At 40.8% G+C, this 26,181-nt stretch overlaps 3 protein-coding genes across 4 annotated transcripts; 2 read left to right on the top strand and 1 right to left on the bottom strand.

The window, feature by feature from the left end:
- Nucleotides 1-309: 309 nt before the first annotated feature.
- On the top strand, nt 310-2,070 carry LOC141973804 (small EDRK-rich factor 1-like; the record flags this gene model as incomplete). Its single annotated transcript, XM_074932718.1, has 2 exons — nt 310-422; nt 1,568-2,070. Coding segments are annotated over 2 exons (186 nt in total), but the record flags the coding sequence as incomplete, so codon positions are not given.
- A 2,274-nt stretch (nt 2,071-4,344) lies between these two features.
- SMN1 (survival of motor neuron 1, telomeric) lies at nt 4,345-9,549 on the top strand. 2 transcript variants are annotated; one of them, XM_074931878.1, is made up of 9 exons: nt 4,345-4,461; nt 4,538-4,609; nt 4,694-4,831; nt 5,083-5,256; nt 5,677-5,820; nt 6,824-6,895; nt 7,421-7,531; nt 8,516-8,601; nt 9,318-9,549. In XM_074931878.1, the coding sequence occupies exons 1-8, from the start codon at nt 4,423-4,425 to the stop codon at nt 8,570-8,572; spliced, it is 807 nt and encodes a 268-aa protein (XP_074787979.1). In that variant the 5' UTR covers nt 4,345-4,422; the 3' UTR covers nt 8,573-8,601; nt 9,318-9,549. The 2 variants fall into 2 exon arrangements, with proteins under 2 accessions (XP_074787979.1, XP_074787978.1); XM_074931877.1 differs by having other exon boundaries at nt 5,083-5,283.
- A 3,117-nt stretch (nt 9,550-12,666) lies between these two features.
- NAIP (NLR family apoptosis inhibitory protein) lies at nt 12,667-25,596 on the bottom strand. Its single transcript, XM_074932716.1, is given in 21 exon segments — nt 12,667-12,890; nt 15,135-15,188; nt 15,191-15,220; nt 15,330-15,377; nt 15,380-15,484; nt 16,387-16,500; nt 19,376-19,432; nt 20,063-20,171; nt 20,173-20,434; nt 20,493-20,693; nt 20,695-20,995; nt 20,998-21,511; nt 21,513-21,555; nt 21,557-21,619; nt 21,621-22,206; nt 23,142-23,302; nt 23,778-23,861; nt 25,030-25,156; nt 25,159-25,400; nt 25,402-25,539; nt 25,541-25,596. Coding segments are annotated over 21 exon segments (3,519 nt in total).
- Between the last annotated feature and the right edge of the window lie 585 nt (nt 25,597-26,181).

Here is a 26,181-nt window from a genome sequence, read left to right as displayed (position 1 = left end):
TTGCCTGGGCTATTGAGGGGCCTTCAGTCTTTTATGTGAATCTGAATTGTGTTTCTGGAAGGAATGTTGGAATGGATTTTGGTGATCCTTTGCATGGGACCTGTACAAATGTAAATGTGAGAACTAACAGGCTTTCTTGCCTTCCATTATGCACTGGAGGGAGAGACAGATGGAAGATACCACCAACTACAGAAGATACTGCCATACCAGCTCTACAGATTGAGCCAAGCCTTACCACCTCTATAATGGATTTCTACACATGCAAACCATGTATAAAATGTGGTACCTTTGTAAACCGTATGTTATCTTACAGGTGGGAACCAGCGTGAACTTGCCCGCCAAAAGAACCTGAAGAAGACTCAGGAGATTCACAAAGGGAAAAGGAAAGAAGATAGCTTGTCTGCTTCTCAGAGAAAACAGAGGTAAGATCTAGTAAAGTTGAGTGAAATGGTTGGGCATAATAGGAGGGAAAAGCCAACCATATCCTGGGCTGCATCAAGAGAAGTGTGACCAGCAGGTCGAAGGGAGGTGATTCTCCCCCTCTACTCTGCTCTTGGGAGACCCCCCCTGCAGTTCTGTGTCCAGCTCTGGGGGCACCAACATAAGAAGGGGATGGACCTGCTCAAGTAAGTCCAGAGGAGGGCTTCAAAGATGATCGGGCGCTGGAGCACCTCCCTTGTGAGGACAGTCTGAGAGTGTTGGGGTTGTTCAGCCTGGAGAAGGCTCTGGGGAGACCGTATAGCGGCCTTCCGGTACTTAAAGGGGGCTACAGGAAAGATGGGAAGGGACCCTTTATCAGGGAGTGTAGGGATAGGATGACGCATAATGGTTATAAACTGAAAGAAGGTAGATTTAGATTAGATATAAGGAAGAAATTCTTTAGTGAGAGGGTGGTGAGGCACTGGAACAGGCTGCCCAGAGAAGCTGTGGCTGCCCCCTCCCTGGCAGTGTTCAAGGCCATTTTGGACGGGGCTCTGAGCAACCTGGTCTGGTGGAAGGTGTCCCTGCTCATGGCAAGGGGCTTGGAACTAGATGATCTTTAAGGTCCCTTCCAACCCAAACCATTCTGTGATTCTGTGATATAATAAAACGGGTCAGAAGGAACCCAGTGTTTCAGCTGAAACAGCATTTAATTGCTTTGCTTTGATTCACAGTCCATTCATATATCAGAGCATAAACAGTGGATGTAGGTTTTACAGTATCTGTTGTTAAATAGATTTATTTTTGGTAAGACCTGTAAAGCTTTTATTTCCTTTGAGCAGCTTTTTGCCTAGTATGAACATGAAAATATTGTGTAATACTTTCTTGAAGGTGTTTAACCCATTGTCCTTCTAAAATCGAAAGAATTATATAAAGTCTACTAACCAAGTAACTTGTCTACCTCATGGAGTACTGTACTGGAAGCAACAGGATAATAGAAACAGTGTGCTCGTGGCTAACTGAGAAGTTTTATACTAATCTTTTTCCCTTGAAATGGGGGTTGTTAAAGGGCAAAACCAAGCTGGAGGAGACTCTACTTCGAAAAACAGAGAGCCAGTATATGAAATGCAACTTTTTTTCTTCACAGAGACTCTGAAATTATGCAGCAAAAACAAAAAGCGGCTAATGAAAGGAAGTCTCTGCAGGCAGAAGTAAAATGAGCTGCCTGCATGGAGAAGTGAACCCATGAAGCAGAAGGACCTAGAAGATCATTCATAAAAGTCTCTGGCCATTAAATGACCAAATGTCTATCTTGCAGAGTGGTTCAACTAGCATTAGAGTATTTTTCTGATTAGCATAGGTTTAGTTGTCTGGAGTGCTGTTTCAAAACTGCCTACACTCTTCTGCATGTGTATGAATAAAAGTATCAAGCCATAGCTTTACTCCAGCTTTTGCTGCATTTGTTGGCTTCACTTGATGGTTCTAGTGAAAATGAATTTCTGAATCTACAGTGAGACTGGATATTCTTGTCTTAATTCTTGAAGTACAGCTTCATCCAGAATGGAACAAACTTGTAGAATGTGCTTAAGGTTAAAGAGATCTGAACTGTAAATCTCAAATTATTTTTACAATAAAATGTTGCATGAGAAATACTGTCTATTCTGAAATGGTTATGCTGGATAATCAGTTGATTTCTAAGAAATTACAGAGAACATAAAGAATAGATAGAATTGTGGAAAAATGCAATGTAAGTATGAAGGTATAGCAGCTTGTAACAAATAAGAAATGTTTGTTACAAGCAATGTTACCAAAAATCTGGAATAAGAACTTACCAACACCAATTTGATGCAGATAAGCAGACACTACTTTATTGACAGCCAGACGTGTAGGGGAGTGCTCTCACCAACAACACATGCCAGGCACCAGAATCATACACCTTATATAGAACTTACTCATACATATTCATTAAGTCTTCATACATAAACATACAATTTCTAAGAAATCATTAACACATTCTCCTATTTCTGGTTATGCACACTTAAAGCTAGAAATGTCTAGAAATGGGTCTGGGGTGTAACATGAGTAGGTGGTCCATGAGTCAATGGTTGTGATCTCCCCCTGCCGGAATTACCTTTTGCTTAAGGACATTGTTTTCTTGGCAGGTACTTGCTAGCTGTTACGGTCACTTCCCTCAGTTCCCATTAATCTTGGACCTTGACAACTACTTGCATTCTTCTAGTCCTATGTATGTATTATAAATCAGTTTACAAATCATCTTGTGTTTTGTTACCTAGGTTCTAACCGTTCCTACTAGACAATTATGACCAATCCCTTTGGCCTTGGTACAGCGCTGTACAGGGGATTTTAGAGTAACAGTTGGTTGCTAGATTCAAAGTACAATGAATGTAAAATGATTTTTACTAAAAGATCTCTTTATACTTATATTAAAATCAAACAATTTAATTTCAGTTGATAATAAAATCAGTAACAGCAATATAATATGCAGTGGTTAAGTCCACACTATAGAAGATGCCTGTCAAGTTGCAGTCTCCCTTGGTGTGAATCTACTTCAGAGAAGCTGCAAGCTTGAAATTAGTGAGTTGTATGTGTAAGCAGATCTTGAAATTGCTGCTTCAGCTAGCCTCAAGAATAAAATTTGGTGTGAGAAAACACAGTGGTGGCTTTACCAACATGCTTGAGTGTGTAGTGTACTGATGGAGGTAAAAGACTTATAAATCTCTGGAAAGAGAGAGCTTTGAAGCCTTGGCTTGTATAAGCTCTAATGGACCTAAGTGCATTTATACTGTTAATGGGCCACTGGCACAGTTTGAGGAGGAAGATGTAGCTGGTTTTAGCAATTTAATAGCTGTAACTGGTGAGAAATCAAGCATATTTTTTTGCTAGCTCTCAGTTGGCTCAGTCTTGGTTCCTGCTTTCAAGTTTGCCAGGTTTTTCAAGGATGTGAGTTCAGTGGCACTTACAGAATCACGAAAACATCCAGGTTGGAAAAGACCTTTAAGGTCATCTAGTCCAACCATTAACCTAACACTGAACATTCTTAACTCTGCCATATCCCTCAGCACTCTATCAATGTGACTCTTAAACCCCTCCAGGGATGGGGACTCCACCAGCCCCCTGGGCAGCCCATTCCAACGCCCAACAGCCTGTTCTGTAAAAAAATGCTTCCTAATATCCAGTCTAAACCTTCCCTGGTGCAACTTGAGGCCATTCCCTCTTGTCCTATTGCTTGTTACTTGGTTAAAGAGACTCATCCCCAGGTCTCTGCACCCTCCTTTCAGGGAGCTGTAGAGGGTGATGAGGTCTCCCCTCAGCCTCCTCTTCTCCAGACTAAACCCCCCCAGTTCCCTCAGCCGCTCCTCCTACGACCTGTGCTCCAGACCCTGCACCAGCTCCGTTGCCCTTCTCTGGACACGCTCGAGTCATTCAATGTCCTTTCTGGAGTGAGGGGCCCAAAACTGAACCCAGTCATCGAGGTGCGGCCTCACCAGTGCCCAGTACAGGGGTAAGATCCCTTCCCTGTCCCTGCTGGCCACGCTATTGCTGACACAAGCCAGGATGCCATTGGCCTTCTTGGCCCCCTGGGCACACTGCTGGCTCCTGTTCAGCCGGCTGTCAACACGCCCGGGTCCCTCTCTGACACACATTTGGCTCAGCCGAAGTCTTTGAGGAAACGTTGTCACATCCTAAGGCATTGTTAAAACTGAAATCAATCATTTTACCGGCATTGCTAAAGCCGAAGTCAAGCACCCTACTAGCCTATTGCGCGGCGTCTCAGCGACAGCGTCCCCAAAGGCAGGGACGGCGCGGCGGCAGGAGACGCCCCGGCTGAGCGCTGGCCCCGCCCGGCGGGCCCCGGGCCCCGCCCCGCGCCGCGGGGTCAGCTGACGCCCGCCGTCACTGCCACGGGGCGGGGCCGCCGCGCGCCGGAAATGAAGGTGCGGCGCGTGCGCAGTTTTGGGCCGCGCGGGGCCGCGGTTGGCCATGGCGGACCGGGTGCTGTTCCGGCGCGGGACCGGGCAGGTGGGCGCTCGTCCGGGGGCGGGAGGGCGGGAGCGGGGCTTTGGAGCGGCGATAAAGCGGTCTGTGGCCTCCGCAGAGCGACGACTCGGACGTGTGGGACGACACGGCCCTCATCAAGGCGTACGACAAGGCGGTGGCCTCCTTCAAGGTAAGGGGGACGGCCCGCGGGTAGCTGGGCCCCGCCGGGGCCCGCTGCATTGCCTTTTACTCTTTCTCCTTTCTTTTCACGAAGAATGCTTTAAAGAACGAAGAGTGTTCCGAGCATTCGGACAGACAGGAGCAGCGCCTGGGGATGAGGAGAAAAAACAATAAAAGGAACAGAAATAGAAAAAGGAGCAACATAGTGCCTTCGAGACAGATCACTTCGCCCGTAAGTGCTAGTGGTACTCGTACTGTATGTTGTACTTCTCTGTCGCCTTGAGAGTAGCATTCTGGGTCAGGGGGATGATAACGTTATAAACCTTATTTATAGGTTATGCTGAGCAGTTTTGCTAAATACAAAAAAAAATTTTATGGGTGGGAGTAATCTTTCTCGTGGCTGGGACAAGAAGTAGCTTACAAAAAGACATCTTTCTGATGACTGTGGTGGGTATTTACTTCCCTCTCTTGCTTTTATTGTAGTGGAAAGTTGGTGACAGCTGTAACGCTGTTTGGTCTGAGGATGGTAATCTGTACCTAGCAACTATTGCTGCCATCAATCAGAAGAGAGGCACATGTGTTGTTACTTACACAGGATATGGAAATCAGGAGGAGCAGAACCTGTCTGATCTACTTCCTCCAGCCAGCGATGAAACAGTAAATGGGATGGGGAGTTCTGGGGAGGTGAGGGACACTTTTTTTCATTCTTCTGAAAAGAAAAGAGAAAATGGGAGAACCAGCTTTTTCAGTATTTGTGGTACCACTGTGCTTTTCAAAGTGAGAATTGATACCTGATTCTGTTGTGAATGGACACAAGCTGATGGTGGGAAGGAAAGTGTCCCCTTCTTGAACCCAGCATGGAAGAAAGGGGACAACAAGAAATTCACAAGTGAAAGATTACATAGCTAAAAAGTTGAGCAGATAAGATTATGAGGTTATAAGATCTTTCCTGAGTAGGACTGGAAGGGCTAGAGCGAGGTAAGGATGTGAATGGGGCTTTCCAGGCTTTTTCACACTAAAATTGCTTGCTGTAAACTCCTGTTCAGTGCACCTCATAAAAATGGATTGGTCTTCTAGAATGAAGATGAGACTCTGTATTCAACCGATGAAAGTGAAAAATCTTTCCAGTCATATCAAAACAAAAACAACTACACAAGAGCAAGATTCTCCCCTCAATACCTACGTTTTCCTGCAGCGCCAGCAGCTGGAGGCCTGGGAAGGGTAAGCTCAGCCTTATCTGAAATAATTCATATACCACCGTAAGCCTATTATTATAAATTCTGACACAATAGGATGATATTGTCTAGAAACAAAATAAAGGCATTTTGAGAATGGATATACAGATATGCATGTTAGAACCTGTTGGTATGTCATTTCATAATAATCTGGCCACAGTGTAGCCCTTTTGCAGTGCTGCTGCCTAGCGAGGAAAGCCTTCTCCCCAGCTAACAGTTGGTTGCAATTGCCTTGTAATTTAAAAGAGGCATGTTGTTCCCTGGACTGTGATAATGCTGTTAGTAATAGCACTGTTGATGTTTTAAGATTGCACTTTTTCTAGCCAGTTGATACATTTCACTATAAAGGACACTGAAGGCAGAAAAAGTTATGTTCAGATGTCACAGATGCTCTCAGTTGTAGCTTCTCTATTGAATTATGAGGACTTGGATGTTGACATGCTCTTCAGTTTTTCTCTTGTGTAGGAGTCTAATAGAACAGCTGAATGCAGCATTATGTTTTCTCTTACTGTTTGTGCAAGATTTCTTCATAAGGTTTTCTTTTTTTTTCTTCCGTATTAATAGATTTGTATCTAAGCTCATTTTAAAGACATTCAAAAGCATAATGGAATTTAGTCAGCACGTGCCTCCAGCCACACAGAAGGAGAGAAATTATCTGTTTGCCTGTGGGCAGTATTGGATATGTTTCTTCATGTGAGAGTGCAACCACTGATCTCTATTTAGAAAAAACTTTTTTAAATGCTTGTATTAATTAGAGCCCTGTTTCAGTACTGTTTACCTCAGTGGCACAAGTAATGTAAGTTTTACTTTTCTAGTCATGGAATGCTCCATAGAAATAGCCACTGTGTGTTGTTACTGCAGTTTCATTAAATTGCTGGCATGTTGCCTTTAGTTTCAGGTATGCATATTGCTTCAAATAATTCTCTTGAATAAAATCCTAATGCCTGAAATTTCTTTTTAATTTGCACTATTCATTTTTTTCAATGTAGCCTGGATCAAAACTCAGGTCATCTCCATCCTTTTTATCTTGCTGGCCCCCACCCTTCCCAGCAAGACCACCGGTAAGTGATGGAGAATGAGGAAAAAAGTGTCAGATATCAGTATTGGAGATCTCAAGTTTTCTAACTAAATGTGCTTGCCGCCTGTGTTTTTAGAACACATTTCTGTGTTAGTCTGTATTTTCCAGGTATTTGATAACTCAGTTACAAATATCACAAGAATCTAATGCACAAGGTGTCATCTGCACTTATTTTTGTGACAGTGAAGCTGTGGATAAGAGTATCAAGAGAAAAAATATTTGAAGAAACTACATCTTAGATTTGATTAACAGCATTTTACTGATGCAGATAAATATTTTCCCCTAATAAAACCTTTTCTGTAGAGTTAATCTACAGGAATCCTCTTTCTCCCAGGCTTTGGAAATCAGTGTTTTCAGAAAATACCATCTTATTTGACTCCTTTTCAGAGAATGCATTGAGGATATGTTCCTATTTTACAGTTTTATCTTTTGATCTTTTAGAATTGTTTGCTATCTAACCTGGGATATATCCTGTTCAAACACAGACATTTGCTTTGTGATTTCTTAGTTGATTCCTCCTCCACCACCTATGAGGCCAGATTATCCTGAGGATGATGAAGCACTGGGGAGCATGTTGATAGCCTGGTACATGAGTGGTTATCACACTGGGTATTATCTGGTATGTGCCACTTTTGTCTTGAAGTGTCTTTGTAACTTTGCTTTTGTGTTGCTACTGCTGTTCTCAGCAAGAAGTTAAGACAGGGAGGGCTGTTTTCTAGATCTCTTATTCTAATTTATTATAGCCAAATTTAAGGGTATTTTTGTATTGTGTAAGTATTCTTGTCCTTGACTCAGAATCACATGAGCCAGCATATCTGTATAGTTGATGTTGCTTTAGTTCTTTGTTCCGCTGGAGTAGTCCCATGAGGTACTTTTATAGCCAGTGTTTCATAGCCATTCTGAAATAACCAGTTCTGTCTATGTAGACAGGTGAAGTAAATCTGAATATATCTATCAGTAGACTTTATGTGTTTTCTTCGAGTGTAAGTGGTAGTATCACATTTAGGATCAGAGTAAATTTGAATATGCTTATTTTTAAGTAGCCTTTTATGTATTTTCTTTGAGTATGATGGTAGTGTCACATTTAGGATCAGATTTGGCATTTTTGCAGGGGTTACTCATCAGTAATTGTCTCATGTGATGGTGAAGGTCCAGCAGAAGCTGACAGCATAGTTGTGAAAAATCTGTGACAGAGTATTGATTTCTGTTTTCCTTTGTACACTTATGAAGAATGAGGAATTAAACTCTTTGCATTGGGGAAGTTGGAAAGGAGGGATTTGGTGCCATTGAGTATCTTCAGAAGACTACTTTTGGAATTCCTTGCTTCAGATTATGTATAATTGTGGATTGCTTTAATTTACTTTAAATTAAACAAGAAATATAGATTTAAAATTATTTATTATCTAAAGCCACTAATTATAAAGAAGATGTAGTTTGGCTTTTGTCCTTTTTAAACTGCCCATTCTGATTTCCCCAAACTGTTAAAAGCCATTCTTGATTTGTAGAGGACTAAAAAAAGTTGTCCAAAAATATTTTTTTCTGTGACTAAAGCGTTCGTTTCCATGTTAATAAAAATAAGATTTTGCTAAATTGTTTCCTGTAGGGTTTAAAACAAAGTCGAATGGAAGCAGCGCTGGAGAGAGAAATGCATGCAAAATAAATGAATATACATCGTTGTTTTGACGGATTGTAAGTATTGTAGTTTTGTGCTAAATGAAGATACACTGTTTGACTGATTTTGTTTGAAACCACAGTTCATTTCACAAGCTCTAAAGAAGTTTTTAATTCTGTGCAAAAATTGTGAGCTTTGGGACTTCCACCTGCTCTTATGGTGCTCTTACAAAGACCACTTCTGCCACTATTAATCCCTTTGTTGCTTAGTAGCCATGGAATAGTATTTTCTTGGCTAAAATGAAGGAAAAATATTTTATTGCTCTTTTAACTGCAGCATCTCTGCATCAGGATTAACAGTGCATCTTACTTGGATTACTAAGAATTACCTTATTTTTTATGGTCTATTTTAAAAATAAAAGGTTTTTAAGTGATATGCATTTTTTTCGTCTACGTACACACCTTCAGAAGCAACTGCTTCTTTATACAGATGGAATAGAAGGATGTGTAGCTAAACTCTTTTTTTCAGGACAAGATCAACATTTCAGTTTGATATTGTTGAGCAATTCTGTTCTCATTACTTCGGTGCCTGTGGTTTTATTTGAAATCCTTTGTTTAGAATTCTCCAGTATGTTGCTCAGTTCCTTATAGAACAAAAACTATATTCTCCTGGGGACTTGTTTTCTTATTTTCTGTGACAAAATACAATTTCTGTGCAGTTGAGCAATTCTTGTTTGTTTCTTTAAAAACAAAAAGCTCTTGTATACTAACTTTTGCTTCTTTTTAAAATCCAGGTACAAATCTTTCCCCCTGAGAGGTGTGTATCATACAGTGATGGTAGATGGTGAAGATGAGAATTTTCTCAAGACAGTTAATATTTTCTTAACATTGAGCTGTCCCTGATAAGTAAACAAATAACTTGGCACTACTAATTATATGTGCATTGAAACAGGCTATTTCTTGAAAACCTCTAGTCAAAATGTATTTAGAAAGCACTGCAGCAATAAAGTATTTTTTACTTTGCTGAAACAATTGTAAGTCTCTTTACCACATGATAGATTTAAGTCTTTTAACCCCACATGGTAGATTTCTCTCCCATTTTAACATCTCTTGTATTCGTCAGACTTTGTATCTGAATGACAAACACCAGAACTAGCAGTTACAGTATACTTTTTTTAGGAGGCTGCTGTGGCAGCAGTATATGTTACAGTGGCCACCACTGGCAGGGGCCAGGAAAGTGGTATATCATCATATTAAGAAATATATCATATAGGTCTGTCGTGGTTTAAACCTGGCTGACAGGCAGACACCATGCGGCCACTTGCTCACTGTCCCCTGCCTGGGGAATGAGAAATTTCGATTGGAGGGGTGAAGGGAGACTTGTAGGTTGAGATAAAAACAGTTTCATAACTGAAATAAAACAATACTAGAAGGTACAAAGGGGTAATGCACAATGCGATTGCTCACCACCTCTGGCCCAATACCCAGCCCACTCCTGGCTAGCAATTGTGAAATACCAAGACCCCCACCGTTGCAATCCCAGAAGAGAGACAGAACCCCCTCCTTCCCAGCTGACCCTTCTCTACATACTGAGCATGATGTTACATCATATGGAATATTCCATTGGCCAGTTTGGGTCCAGTGCTCTGGCCGTGCTCCCCCCCCAGCTCCTTGTACACCTGAGCATGGGCAGGACATGGGGAGTTGGAGTCCATGATCTCTCAGCAACAACCGAAAACATCAGTGTGTTATCAGCATTCGTCTCGTACCAAATCCCTACTGAAACCAAATCAGCATCACTCTAGATACTAAGAAAAAAACGTAATTCTGTCTTGGCTGAAACCAGGACAGGGTCTGATTAAAATCCTTAACATGAGCTGGATTTAGAAAGTATTTTAAACAAAAAATTAGCCTTAATAAATTTCTAGGGGGGTGATGTGTTTGCGGTGATTTTTAGTTTTTAGCTTCAATAGACATCTATGTTGGATGAATGGCTGAAATACACCAGTGTTTCTGAGTGCCATTGCTAAAAGCAAATTAGAAAAAGGAGACTGTGAGAGGGTAATAGCATATGGACTTAGATTTCAGCCGTTACAGTCTTAACTTGTGGAATAGAGGCTGCAGCCACAAATCTAGACAGCAATTTAGTTAACGCTAGTGGTTTTCTGAAAACTAGCCAAATACATGCCTGAACTTTGCTGCATTCAATTCCATTTCCTACTGTGGTCAAGTGTCAGAAAATCAGTTTTCCCACAAATAATTGAGCAAAAAGAGAAAGACATAATCTTAATTTCACTAAACCACATTGAAGGCTTTTTTTTCCAATTGTCTAGCTGAAATAAATTAAGACTGCTTGCAGTGACACAAAGCTTCTACATCAGCTGTTCAGCAACTGTTCATTGCTAAAGAGGCACAACCGCCATCTGCCTCAGTCAGCTAGTCCTCTGTTAGTATCTGGCATTGCATTAGAAAAAGTGGCCTTTAACAGTTTTTAATGCTGGTAAAATCTAGCATCCACTATTCTTAGTGTATTCCTGACCATAAAGGGTTTTCTGATTTTTATTTCCTAAGTGATTCATGTAATTGATCTCATTGCAGGTAAAACAACTGAATAGAAATAATTTATTTTAAAGAGGCTTTAAGCAAAATTCTACATTTTTCTTTGGAAGATATCACTTAGTTACAAACTGTAACAATATTTGCAAAGCAAGTCAGGTTTTTAGAGTTATGTTAATCCTATCTTTTATCCCTTGGTCCTTTTACATTAACCTAACCCTGCTGTAGAAGAAGCAGGCGTGGTTCATCTTGGTGAAAATTTTACAGTGTATGTTTACTTGCAATGCAGGTATATAATTCCTAAATCAAGAAAGAAAAAACCCCAAAATCCTAACACTTTCAAACTATTCTAGTGTGGAAAAATCAGTGCAAGTGGCAAAACCCATTGCCAAGATAATTTTAAACTCCTAGACTAGGGATGCTGCTCCTTCATGATATCAAATATTTTAAGGTTCTCTGCATCAAGGAGCCAACCGACCATTGTCACAAGATCAGGCAATCGAGAAAGGCAAGGGAGAAAAGCTGTCACTGGCTTTGTTTTGTATGAATATACGGCTACTGTCCAGCTCTTTTAAAGCAGGCATGTTATTAAGTGTTCTAAAGAAGTTTATCTAACCAGTTTCTGTAACATCATGATTTACTGTAATAACAGTGAGAGCCTTTCAAGCTCCTGGAAACCTCCACAGTTTGCAACTTTTGCTGCAAAAATAAAGAGACATCAATAAGGATTTAAAGATGCTCCAAACCCATAGGGAACATGGATGAATATACAGTGAAGCTAAGGTACTGTACATGAAAAATAAAACAAAGTTGTTGCTATTAGGTTGAAAAAGTAGAACTTCAAACTCAACTTATTTAAGCATTTTAATACCTCAGACTGAGGAGACTAAATAGGGGATACTTTAGCAGGCACATTAATGCCTAGCAGAATAAGATACCGGTGTGTTGAATACCACTCTTCCAGACACAGCAAATACAGTGCCAGCTTATGCAACCACTTGAAGTCAGACACCAGATCAGCTTTGCACAGATACAAGATACTGAGTGTAACAATCTCCTCCATGCCTGTGCACCATCACATAATGCTCTTCACTCTTGCCTTATGGTCAGCCTACTTACAGGATGGGACTCAATATATACTAAAATGTTTGTCAAAAATGAAGGAAGATGATATGACATACTTAGCATTTGCTTACAAAAGAAGACATTTTCCCTGGCCTATATATGAGATGGTAGTTTTAAGACTATACTAAATAAGTATTAAATTCAATAAATATGGTAATACACAGTTTTAACAGCTAGGACATATAAGCTAATATAATGAACAATGAAGTGATGAAGCTCTATTTTGTCACACTTATTTTCCCCAGTTATTTTTCTTGTAATTTACATCGCTTTGTAGAAGACAAGGGGAACTCTGGAGACATTCCAAAAGAGGTTTCAGCAAAGTCTAGTATATAAGCAATCTGATTACACTTTGATATGCAAGAAATATTTTGGGCTATGTATATAACAAACAGGAAGAAATTATACCCATTAAAAATTACAAATAATTTGCAATTTTAATGTATAAATACATAAGATTAATTAATCCTGAAGCAGTAACTTCTCTGTTAATTCATGTTTGAAGAGCTCTCCTGTAAACTCAACTATTTCTAATAAGCTGTCATCATCCAGACATAGGATAAATGAGAAGCATCTGAGGTGCAGCACGTGTAGACACCACTCAACACTCAGTTTGGCTGCAGGCTTCATTTCCTTCCCTGCAGGAAGCATGAGCTCCTCCAAATTAAGAACACCTAAATTGTATGCTGCAGAAAGAAGACAACCTTTGCTGTTAAGATTCATGGAATCACAGAATGGTTTGGGTTGGAAGGGACCTTAAAGATCATCTAGTTTCAACCCCCCTGCCATGGGCAGGCACACCTTCCACCAGACCAGGTTGCTCAAAGCCCCGTCCAACCTGGCCTTGAACACTGCCAGGGAGGGGGCAGCCACAGCTTCTCTGGGCAGCCTGTTCCAGTGCCTCTCCACCCTCTCACTGAAGAATTTCTTCCTTAGATCTAATCTAAATCTACCATCTTTTAGTTTAAAACCATTAACCCTCGTCCTATCCCTACACTCCCCGATAAATAGTTCCTCCCCATCTTTTCTGTAGCCCCCTTTAAGTACTGGAAGGCCTTTGTAAGGTCTCCCCAGAGCCTTCTCCAGGCTGAACAACCCCAACACTCTCAGCCTGTCCTCATAAGGGAGGTGCTCCAGCGCCCCATCATCTTTGAAGCCCTCCTCTGGACTTACTTGAGCAGGTCCATCTCCTTCTTATGTTGGTGCCCCCAGAGCTGGACACAGCACTGCAGGGGGGGTCTCCCAAGAGCAGAGTAGAGGGGGAGAATCACCTCCCTTTGACCTGCTGGCCACACCTCTTGATGCAGCCCAGGATACAGTTGGCTTTCTGGGCTGCAAGTGCCCGTTGCTGACTCATAGTTTACCATCAACTAATATCCCCCAAAATCCTTCTCAGCAGGGCTGCTCTCAATCCACTCTTCACCCAGCCTGTATTTGTGCTTGGGATTGCCTCAACCCATGTGCAGGACCTTGCACTTGCCCTTGTTGAACTTCATGAGGTTTGCACAGGCCCATCTCTCAAGCCTGTCAAGGTCCCTCTAGATGGCACATCCCTTAGTTCCACAATGTCAACAGCATCACACAGCTTGGGGTCATTGGCAAACCTGCTGAGGGTGCACTCAATGCCCATGTCTCCTACGAGGATGTTAAACAGCACTGGTCCAAACATCGAACCCTGAGGAACACCACTTGCCACTGCTCTTCACTTGGACATCGAGCTGTTGACAGCAACTCTTTGATTGGAACCATCCAGCCAATTCCTTCCTTGCCAAGTGGTCCAACAATCAAACCCATGTCTCTCCAATTTAGAGACAAGGATGTCATGTGGGACAGTGTCAAATGCTTTGCCCAAGTCCAGGTAGATGACACGGGTTGCTCTACCCTTAGCCATGAATTCTGTAACCTCATCATAGAAGGCCACCAGATTTGTCAGGCACAATTTGTCCTTAGTGAAGCCATGTTGGCTGTCACCAATCACATCCTTATTTTCCATGTACCTGAGCATAGTTTCCAGGAGGATCCACTCCATGATCTGGTCAGACACAGAGGTGAGACTGACAGGCCTGTAGTTCCCCGCGTCCTCTTCATTTAATTAAAATGGGGAAATTATATTTTGCCTTTAACAGTCAGCGGGACCTTTGCCGGACTGCCACAACTTCTCAAATATGATGGATAGTGACTCAGCCACTTCATCCACCAACCCCCTCAGGACCCACAGATGCATCTCATCAGGTCCCACAGATGTGCACCTTAAACAAGTATATGTTTCCTAAACCTTGTAATGTTAATGACTGACAGCAGCAGAGCCAAAAAAAAAAAAAAAAACAAAAAAACAAACCAAAAACCAACCAGTTAAATTTAGATTCTATCAGCTTTCCTTCCTCAGGTTTGCTGCTCCCATTATTCCAAAGGTCACTTCACTCTGTAACTGAAGATCTTGTAAAGGTTGTCAACAGATAAGGCAGAACTTCTTCAGAAAGGGTCTAAGGGGTCTCACTGAGTCCTCTAAAGATAAAAGGAATCCTCCATGTTGCCAAACTCAAAGGATCCAGAGGAAAGAAAAACAAATTAGGGTAATCCTCTCTTCCTAAAATTCAAGCCTTTTCAACATTTCCCTGTTCCCTATAGACATGGCTTTTGCAGGAGGACCATCCTGGCTTTCAGAGGTGCTGAACATCTCTGATTCCATAGTTTATGACAGCCACCCACCTCACTCAACTCATCCTTCAGAAGAACATGAATGCATGCCCTTCATCACAAACTGCTTTGTGATACCTGATTTAACATTCTAGTTCTAGATACTCTCCAGTATCTCAGATGGCATTTAGGCTGTTCAAGTTATTTCTTAAGATCTTCAAAAGAACCTGAAACAAAATAATTCTGTCAAGTGCCACAAATTAGATCAGCCAAAATGAAAGCTATGTACAAACCAATTATTTCACAAGCTTCCTTGGCATCAAAATATTGGCTTTTAAGATCCAGCCTTTGAGAGAGACAAAATTGGGCAGAGCAGCAACTAGGAGGAAAGTATACATTTTCATTCTTGGACCTGAAAGTTAGAAGTTTCTCTCAACTACTAAGTTTTTTAAAGTGAGTTTTCTGTATTAAAAAAAAAAAAATCACACCTGAAAAAAGAAAATCTTGATCTCTCAAAAATGACGCAGTTATGTTGATTTCTTGCATGAAGAAATTCCTGCCAGAAGGAATTCAGAACTGAAGTAGCTGGAGAAGTCCAGGTGAAAAACAGAGCTATCTTGGAAGTGCTTAATAAATTCAACCACAAAACAAAGTGTTGCAACAGTGGAAATTTAGTGAACAAAGGTCAAAAATCAAGAAGGGTCTCCTAGCTCCACCTGTGAATTTGACTGTAGAGGGAAGCGTCTCATATCATAACAAAAGCAAATGGGACAGATAAAAAGATGAGTGGGAGCAGCAAATTGATTCCTCAGTTTAAATGTTAAAATCAGATGGCCTGTGTTTTATTTTGTAATTAGAACCATAATGGATCATTCTGGCCAAAATGCAAGCATGATTTGCTACAGATGCATTTCTGGTCTCTTTCACATGTGAAAAAATATTTCTTGACATTTAGCAGGACACCTTTCCCCTAAAATTATTAGTTTTAGGTACATTGTAAAATGCTATTGAGATATTGAGGGTAGAGTTCACTGAATGCTGTTGGTTTATACTGTATGTTTATATTGAAGTAGAGCTGGGTAATTATTATCATAGTGTACAAAAAATCTGTTATCTAGGGGCCTCAGACTGAAAAGTAAGCGTCTTCCTGGATTAAGGCCACTAAAACAGAGGGCACAACCCACTCACTGACCTGTCAGAACAGCTATGCACATGATCTGGACTCAGTTGCCAGTTGTGCTCCTTTTCCCTCACAGCAGATTGTGAGTATCAAGAAGGAAAAATATTCACACCAGGAAAACAAAGAATACAGTCGTGCTCACTCCTCCATACTAACTTATGGAGGTCAATGAATTTACAGCACTGAAAGATTCATCTCCTCTTTTTTTATTGGGGTAGTAAACTCAAAGTAGAAGCTGTAGGGCAGAAGCAATGGGAAGACAACACAGAGAAGCTACATGCCTGTTAAAGGAGAAATTAAAACTGCTACTTGGTATTAACAAGTTCTAGTGAAATACAGTACTTGAAGTTTTGAAGTGCACCTTAGCCTAGAACAGTTTTCAAGCTTCATTCTGCTCATCAACAATTTCTTCATGTTACAGAGGTTTATGAAGTCAGCAGGTATTGTATCAAATATGCTGCAGTTCTCATATTGACTCACTATCATGGTTTAGGCCCAGAGGGCAAATGAGCACCAAGCAGCCATTCACTCACTCCTTTAGTCCCAGCGCTGGGAAGGAGAAAATGAAACAAAAAAAGTCTCAGGAATGAAGATCAGGACAGAGAGGTGTTACTCACCCATTTAAACAGCCGCAGGCAAAAGACAGACTCGTCAGGGGAAGAAAACAAGAACATCACTTTAATTCAAACACTAACAAAACCAACACTTGACAGAATGGGACAGTGAGAAAAATTACTATATCTTAAAAACATCTCACTCCACCTCTCCCTTCTTCCTGGGCCCAGCTTTTTTTCCTGATATTTCTACTTTCTTCCCCAGTGGCACAGGGGGAGGGGATGAGGGGTGCATTCAGTCTGACTTCCAAGGTCAGGAGGAAGCACTCCTCTGCATTCTTCCTGCCACCCCACGTGGCATCCCTGTGATGAGAGACAGGCCTCTACAAACTTTCTCTGCGATGAGTCCTCCCCACGGGGTGCATTCTTCTCCAGATGCTCCTGTTACCCTGAACAAAGGACTTTGTCCAGAGTTGCTTAAATTTCATGTGCTTACTATCCATAGGAAATAATGTATTGTTTACTGGGAATCGTAGGCTGCAAAACTGTTTCTCATTACACATTGCAGGCCCCACAAATGTTTCTCATTGTACACAAGGACACATAGTGTATATTATCGTCCATACAAATGTTTCTCATCAAATACAAGAACAGACTGGATGGATCAGATAGGTCAGTCTGTTCTTCAAATGATCAACAATAATTAACAAGGATCTAATCAGAAGCTACTGTCCTTGAAGAAGAGAAACATCCTGGACCATGGAAGTTTGTTAAAATTTTTTGTGTAAATCAGCAGTTTAAGATCCTGGCCCAAAGAAAGACCCTCACCCTTTAAGCTTGCACAGAAAATTGGAGCGAGTATGTTACTAAACAACAAGGGATAGAAGTAATAAGTAATTAACCAATAATCATTATAGTAAATATGTAATCCTGTAGTTTGGAATGTATAAATATTTTGAAGTTCTTTTGTGTGGTGTGCTTGATTTGTGGATGCTTTCCACCTAGCACCCTGCACAGAATCAAGCAGTATCTCCTCTCTAAACTAACCTTGGTTTCCAGAGTCTTTATTTCAGGTACCATTCCAGCATGGATTGCCTCCACGTGTTGCAGTCCTTCCAGTGCCCAACTACAACAATGCGGGCTTCTTCTACCCACAGAGTCCCAGGGGTCCTCTACAGGCTGCAAGCGAAGCTCTGCTCTTCCCGTGACCTTCATGGTTGGCAGGGAGGTGGCCCTGCTGTTACTGTTTTGTTATTAATTTGAGCTGATTTTAATGATTTGGATTTAAATAAGAAAAGATTTAGAGTAACCATACAATGAGTTATGCTGCTATACAGTCCTTTGTAAAGTCCCAGGCTAAGGCCACATAGGCTGGTAATAATCATTAACCAGATTTCTGTTCAAATAAGATTCATGATGAGGTACCATTGTTAGACTGTTCAGTAAGGACAACATTGCCCTGTAAACCAGGTGTTCTAGAAGTTACATTGTGAAAGGGTCTAAAAGCATGTTAAAATCACAATGTGAGCCAAAATCCTTGAGTCAAGGGTATTTGGGGGTCTTTCTTTTAGGTCAGTAGTCCGTGGTGGTTGCCAAAGCTGCCCCCCGACTCATTTCAGGACTCAGGTGTGCATGACTGGAAAGAGGTGGGAACATGAAGATGAGTTACAGGAATTAGCATGTTTATGTATGAGATCTTGATTAATATGTATTAGTGTATCCTATATAATCAGCATGCTACAGGAGTTAGGTGTGCATTGTTGACGAGACGATTCCCCTGCGCACCCGGCCATTAATAAAGGACTGTCTGCTTATCTACATCACATTGGTGTCAATCAGTTCTTCTATCCCATTTTGGTGACACTGCCATCTCACCATGGGATACAGGGGGAATCTGTGTTACTCTAAAAGCTGTCAGAGGAACTCTCTAAGACTCGTTTTGGAGCGTTAGAAAGCAGCATTCTTTATTGCAGCGCTGGGTGCACACGCACATAGCTTCCCAAAGGTGAGTGCACCCCTGTATCTGTAAGTGGCAGTTAATATACAGTCAGATTATACATGCTCATAATTTTTCCAAGAAATTAGTTACATTAGATTTCCTGGAATTAATTGCAATATCTGCAACCTAATTACACATGCGCTTCCTTGCTGGGTGGTGATCTCGAGGGGTCCCTGGTGGTCATCGGTAATCTTCCTCACCGTGTCTGCTGGTTGACCTCAGTGCTCACACAAGCTCACAAAGGTCTGTTTAGGAGGAGTTGGGCAGCTGTGTTGTATCTTGAGCTGGTTTGGTTTAATTTGTCCTGAGCTTGTTCCTGTTATCTTCAAGAATAGGCCCCAACTGTCTTATTTATTTCTGTCTTACCTTCAAACCCCTTTCTTCTTCACAAAAGCACCAACCTTCAGCTGCACATTCCAGAAGCTACATTGACATTGACCTACTTCATTCTCAAAAAAAATAATTTAGCAAGACAAAAAACAAGATCAAGAAAAAAAAGAAAAAATGTTAGCAAGACGTTTTGGCTTACATCTGCACCAGTGCACCTCCCCCCCCTTCCTTCTCCTTCCTTCCACTGTCCTTGATGTTTGCATAGGTGTCCTCCTTGAAACTCCTTCGTAAAGTCCCCCTGCTCCTTTCTGTGTTATCACAGAGGCATAGCCATCATCGTTAATTGTCTTGTCCTTGGCCAGAGGCAGGTCTGACTTGGAGCCAGGGGAGCTTCAAGAAGCTTCTCATAGGGGCCGCTGCTGTAGCTCCCTCCCTGGCTACCAAAAACACCACCACACAAACCTAGCACACTCACTGACAGTTTCTCCAGGCAGATGAATTTTTCCAGTTTTGAAAAAAGAATTTCTGCAACGAAGCCAGACAAATGTACAATGAAATTGTGTTGATCTGCTTAATCCCTCTGTTCTTCTGACAATTTGCCAAGGTTTCTGTATCTGAACTTCACTATCTCACATCCTAACATCTTTGGCTTCCCTTCTCTTGACTGCTTCTTCCTATCCTCTTTGTACCACTGCCTTTCCCTGCCAACTGATTCTTCACTGAGACTTCTGCTGCTTGCAGCCTGAGCATACATCTGCTAGGATCCCATAAATGCTCATGTACTGCCCAATATTCTGTTTTGAAAGCCCAGTGCAGACCTATTCAGATTGCTCCAAGCAGAAAGCGCATGTTTGTTGGTGCCTCCTAGCTTGCCCTCTGTATTGCACAGAGAACTGATAAAGTGCAGTTCGGCCCCTGTAGTGACAAACACCTCTTAGATCAAAAGCCAGTACTGAGGTCATAGTCTGAAATTAGGGGCCAGGATGGAAATCCATTAACGCATAACGGCTGCCTATCCTCTGAAATGCATATGGTAGAAGACAGCTTTATTATTCATGGATATGGAGCTGTTCAGATGTCAGGCACTAAGCAGAGAGGAAGAAAAGAGGAACTAGAAAGAAAAGTTACATTCTGCCAAAATTCAGTATGCTGTATCTGGCATCTCTTTTTCATGTATCTCAAGACACTCCACAAAAGACATTAAAAGAACTAATTCTTGCTCTGTTATCCTCAAGTTAAGAGGATGTAAATTAAATTTTTTAAAAATGTTCCTTGAACTGTTCAATAGCAGGTTGGATAACTTCTACAAATCCAGGACTCTTCTGCAGCTGAAGTTCAATATAGCCCAAAACAGAAAACATCAAATTTCTGAGGTCAGCTTCCTGAAAGGAACTGATGTTGCTGAACGTACATTTTAAAAGCAGCATCTTCCCTGTTGTAAGTAGGAGAGGACACACAATGGAATCTGGTAGATGTTCTTGCACCTGTGAAAAAAAGCTGTTAGTTTTTTTCATCTTCTTTCACTTTTTCACAGAATCACAGAATTGTCTAGGTTGGAAAAGACCTTGAAAATCATCCAGTCCAACTTTGTGCTATGTCATTAAAATGTGTAAAAGCAGGAGCATAATCCCTGTCAATTGTTGGCATCTCCAATGAAAAATAGCTAGGACCTATTTCATATATATTAAATTCTTGTTTGTGTTCACTTCCCTGTCCTGCAACCTGAAATCTACTGAGTAGAGACAGTGATTCTGGGTAATGTTGAAAAAAACCACAACTTAGATTTTTGTGGTGATAAAAATGGACTTAAAAAAATACCTTTGCTTCTTAGGAACAGAAAAATTATTGGGGGACACAGAGTAACAGTACTACTCTCATAAACTACAGAACTAGTAAAGTCCAGTAAATACTGAATGAAAACTGGAAGAAGCAGTTTTGGATCAATAAAACTTAACTGGTCAATGAAGAACATACTTATGGGAAGGGCTGAATGGTTCTGCAGATGTTAATTTTCTGACTAGCTTTCCAATGACTCCTTGCAGTCTATCAGTTTAAATAAATATGATATAATTTTGGGGACTGCTTTGGAGAAAAGCTGCAAGTGTAGACCTATAAAAAAGCTATAGCACCCAGCTCTAGTCTAAATGTGTTGACTTGCTGCAAGTACTGAAGCCCTCACTCCAGTTTTTCTTTTTCATCAGAAACCAGGAGTTCACTGAGTCTTCTCCCTGCAACAAACTCCTGGAACAAGAGGTGAAAGAATTTATAAACTGGATGAACCCTTTGAGCAGTAAATTTGCTCAGTAAACCCAGCCTAACAGCTTCATCTCCATCAACTCCTGCTTCAGAGAGATCACACTCAGTGAAGTCAAAGGATGGCTTAGAAAGACTGGTTAAGGCAAGCTCATCACATGAGGAAAACATAGCCGGTATATGTTCTCTTTCTTCACTGCATTTTAGTAAGTGACAGAGCAGATGATAGGCTTTAAAAATAGCCTTATAACTGATTATGTTATGCTTTGGGTGCTGTACCCAATACGCAGCGAGAGACTCCATAAAAAGTGGTGTCTTTTCAATGGTCTGCATAGACTTTTCAAGTACCAACCAGCTGAAAGAGAAGCTGCTCCACAAGGTCAATATTGTAGGAGAAATTTCTTTAGTACATACCCAGTGCTGGACAGAGGGAATTCTGCAATGCTTAAAGTGGTCGTAGCAAAGTTCTTTTACAATGTGGGGCACTGAATTCATCTTACTATACTCATCCAATAGAACTAAGACCTGTTTTTTCAGTGGCTGAATTACATCTCTTAGAGTTGTTGCTGTTAATGGTCCCACAAATCCTACTGGAAGATTGCATATAATATCAACCATGCTCTCATCTGACCTTGCGTTACTCAGGGAAAGATAAAATACGAACTTAAACCTGTTCAAAATGGGGCAGCAGCCTGAAGCTCAAAGAAGAGCTATCTTCCTGAACAATGCTGGTTTTTCACTTCCTGCTGCACCTTCCAGCACAATGGCAGAGTTAAGGTTTGCAAGGATTTCATGAAGAAAGAGCTGCTGTAGTGAGTGATCATTAATATCCTTTGAGACAACTGATAAGATCCTACAGAGTAATTTCAAGTCAATAGCCAAATGGTTTGAGTTCCCAAAGGAAAACTATTTACTGAAGCTGTAATCACTGTGAACCTCTGTAAGTTGTTCGGCCAAGTTCTTTGCTTCTTGAAGACACTGACTTTCAACAAGTGTCCTGTCTGCAAAAAGGATGACATTAAGTAATAAAAATAAGTGAAAAATTGACTCTGTACACAAAAGTCAAATACAGTCAGCTGTCCATTAAATTGGAGTAATAAGAACCTGAGATTTCCTAGATAATGGAAAAAAATGGTGTAACTTCTGTATAAATCAAATTCCCAGTTTCTCTTTGTTCCACTCAGTTGGGTTTGCACCCATGTTGTTTAATGTGGGGTTAGTTTGTGTGTAGCAAATAATCAAGTGATATATTTGAGTTAAAAAGCTTTGATGGACCTGACCTAGCTCTGTGCAGAGACATGCTGGTGTCTCAGTGCAACAATCCCTGGCCTTCCAAGGTCTGGAAAGAATAATTAGCTTAGATGCAGCACTGTGTGTGCAGGTTTAATTCCTGCCGGGATCTGAGAGCACGTTGCTGTTGCCCCTCCCCCACCCACGGCCGGTCGGGCTGGAAGTTAGGCACAGACCCGGGCTAAAGTAACAAGGAATTTAATACAACAGAGTGATAGAACAATCTGAACAACAACAGTAGCAATGATAATAACAATGAACAGCAGTAAGGACAACATTGCCCTGTAAACCAGGTGTTCTAGAAGTTACATTGTGAAAGGGTCTAAAAGCATGTTAAAATCACAATGTGAGCCAAAATCCTTGAGTCAAGGGTATTTGGGGGTCTTTCTTTTAGGTCAGTAGTCCGTGGTGGTTGCCAAAGCTGCCCCCCGACTCATTTCAGGACTCAGGTGTGCATGACTGGAAAGAGGTGGGAACATGAAGATGAGTTACAGTCCATTTTTATCAATGGACTGCTTAAGTACTGCCTAGCCTAGCAGCTTGGATGCACACATCAAAATAAACTTACATGAAACAAATTCCACCTAGAGCGCATAGTGTTAATTACATACACAATTATATACAGCTTTTGGGTTGCTGGTTTTATTTTTTTAGGAGAAAAAGGGTGGAAATCAGGATGAATTTCCCAATTTGCCTATCTTCAAGTCCCAGATAGTGCCTCCTTGGAGTGTATTCCATGATAAAGGAAGACTTGGAATAGATTGTAAGATAACCACCACTCCAACAAATCCACTGTAGGTTTCAATGTAGTTTTTAATTTCCTCACTTTATTTCTTACTTTGACGGAATTCACATCTATAAAAAAAACCCAAAACGTTATTCCTAAGCATTAATTCCAATTAAAATTGTGAAAGCAGTGTTTCAGTTATTAAGAGGTGCATACTCAGGATTTTTCACAACAGAAGGACAATGAAACAAAGACAAACTTTTTGGTGCCGTCAGCATTGTTCATGCAACATGGTGACTTATCTGAGGGAATAATCAGCTGGCTTTCACTCAGTGAAAAGCCCATGGGAGATATCTAGAAAGTATGTAAAACAATACATATCTAGAATAATTGTAAGGTTGGAGTAGCAGACTTATACTGTGCAGTTCTCAGAAATAAAGATCTGCTGAAATCAATTGTCTGAATATAACACCTTGAAGACAAAAAGGTGTGTGTGTGGATTGTTTGCTTTCCAGCATCGTTGCTGAGGAAAAAAAGAGATATCAAAACAAATCAACCTTTTTGTTCATATAGAAATATTTATAGGACAGTCAGTTAACTTACCTGGGAAATCATTTAACACGTTCTCTCCATGGATCACCACCATCGTTCCAATTTCCCACACATCCACCACAAATAAACACTACACTGTGTCTTTCTTGCCTGCATATAAAAAGTTAGAGATCTCGGAGACAATCACACTTGTGTGTTTTATACTTGCTCACACTCTAGGCACGTGATCACGACTATACCAGTGTTAATCATGTAAAGGTAAGGAAACTGAATGGTTGACTAAATAACAGTCCTTCCCCCCCCCCCCCCCCAAAAAAAAAAACAAAACAAAACAACAAACAAAACCAAACCAAACCAAAACTCCCCAACAACTGTCTAACAGGAATTTGAAAGTTTTCAGAAAGGTGTTTTACTGGAAGTGCAATACCAGCATGTGCTATTTATTAGAAAACTCTTACGAAAAGTTACAGGAAAAGAGTGTGACTAATATGAAAATAAATCAGATTACGAGAATTAAGAAGGTTATAATTCAAAAAGATTAAGCTTTTGAGCAAAGAAAACCGAAGGCTCAAAAGCTCTGGCAGATGAAGTGTGAAAATAAAATCAGACAGGCTGGAAAAAAAAAAACCAAAGTCCAAGAGTAACAAGCTAAAGGAATCTAAACCTTCTTCCAGATCGCAGGAATAAAAAGGAGTGAAGACAACTGCTAGTGTCAACTGTTAACAAGGCTGTAAAAGATCCATTCAAAGGACAATGAAATTGCAAAGGACTTGGTAATGCTCACAGCAGAAGAATTCAGGAGTATTCAGGGGGCCATACAGCAGAAAGTGGATCCAAAATCCAAACAATTGTGCAGTAGATTATGGCTGAGTGGGGAAAACCCAACGCCAGTCTTTAAAAAGCAGTCTGCACCTTTCGGGGAGAGGAAAAGACATCAGATCTGTAAGTCTAGCATCTGTTACAGTCAAATAAGCAGAAAAAAAAGTATAATTATGCCACCATACAAACCCACGATTAATCCACATCTTAAACAGTGCATGTGATTGAGGTCCCCTCAAATCAAAAAATTGGAATAGGAAAAGGTAGGGAACAGCAGCAAGGATGGTAAAAATATGGAACACTTTCCATATGAGGAACAGTTGAGTTGCCTATGTTTTTCAGCCTAGGAAAGAATACATTTATGGGGCATACAATACATTGCAAAATGATGAGTGGCAAGAAAAAAAAAGTTATATCCATCCAAGTATTTTAAGTAGATTTACACTATTTTATAAATCAAACCAGAAATCCCTCCAAACATCACTTCCAATTACCTGTGAAGAAAAACCCAGCTCTGGCAAGTGAATTGGAATTTGTCCCTCTGGCATAGAACGGCCATTCGTTCACATCCCCGGTGCTGTACCTGTAGGCATACCCTGCTGGTTTCTCTCCAACTTCTGAACACATATGCTGTACTTTGAAATAGTACCCACCTCTTTGCCCAGGACAAATCCACAAGTGGGCCAAAATTTCTTGTGCTGTTTGTACAGGGTACATCTAACCTTTATGGTAAATAAAACTAATCCGCAGCAAAACCACTGCACACTGGATTTAACAAGTGTGTGATAAAACCCAGCAGCTGCCATTTCCGTCAAAGACCATGATGAATGAGATGTATAGGACAAGAAGGACTTTATTGTGTTCATTTCTCATGGTAGGGTTGTAACTTTTCTGCAGCTGTTTATGGACTTCTTGGAATTCTGCCTCTATATCTTTGGCAAATTTGTGAAAATCAAAGGCAACATGTGGGAAACAAGCTTGCAGCGCTGAAGAATAGTTCATGTATTTTATTGTCATTGGTCTCTAATATAGGGTCCTCTTTGATAGACATTCTCTAAAAAACCAAAGATGACTACCAAATTATATTACCTGCATCTTTTAGATAACAGTCATCACCTCTGTTACCTTAACATGGTTTCCACAGGTTATAAACATTTTATTTCACTAAGAAGAGATAAGGTAACTGTAGAGTTGGTATAAACAGATGTATTATTAAATCTGACCAGCCAGTTGAGACTTCTCTCATTGACCACTGCCCTTATAATGGCAATAGCAAGTATCCTGAAGCCTTTACAGCCAAAATGGAGGGAAGGAAGACATAAACAGAGATCTGAGCAAGATGACACTGGTGACTGGCAGATCCCAAGCACTTCATCCTGTAGCTTAAAAACCTAGGAGCGTGCCAGTAAACCGGCATGCCTCTATACTTCCATCTCAAAGCCATGACTGAATGTTGCTAGCACATTTTGAATTTCTCCTTAAATTAGGAAAAAACCTGGTGGCAAAACATGCAATGCCAAATGGAAGAGAGAAAATAGAAGTGAGCAATAGAAAAAAAAGAATAAAACCAAGCAATTATTGCAGTATTTTTAAATTTCAACTGGTTTCAATATAAGTAGTTACTGGCAGGAATTAC

Source organism: Athene noctua, chromosome Z (assembly GCF_965140245.1).
Source record: "Athene noctua chromosome Z, bAthNoc1.hap1.1, whole genome shotgun sequence".
Taxonomy (NCBI): Eukaryota; Metazoa; Chordata; class Aves; order Strigiformes; family Strigidae; genus Athene; species Athene noctua.
This window is presented reverse-complemented; position numbering and strand designations above follow the sequence as displayed.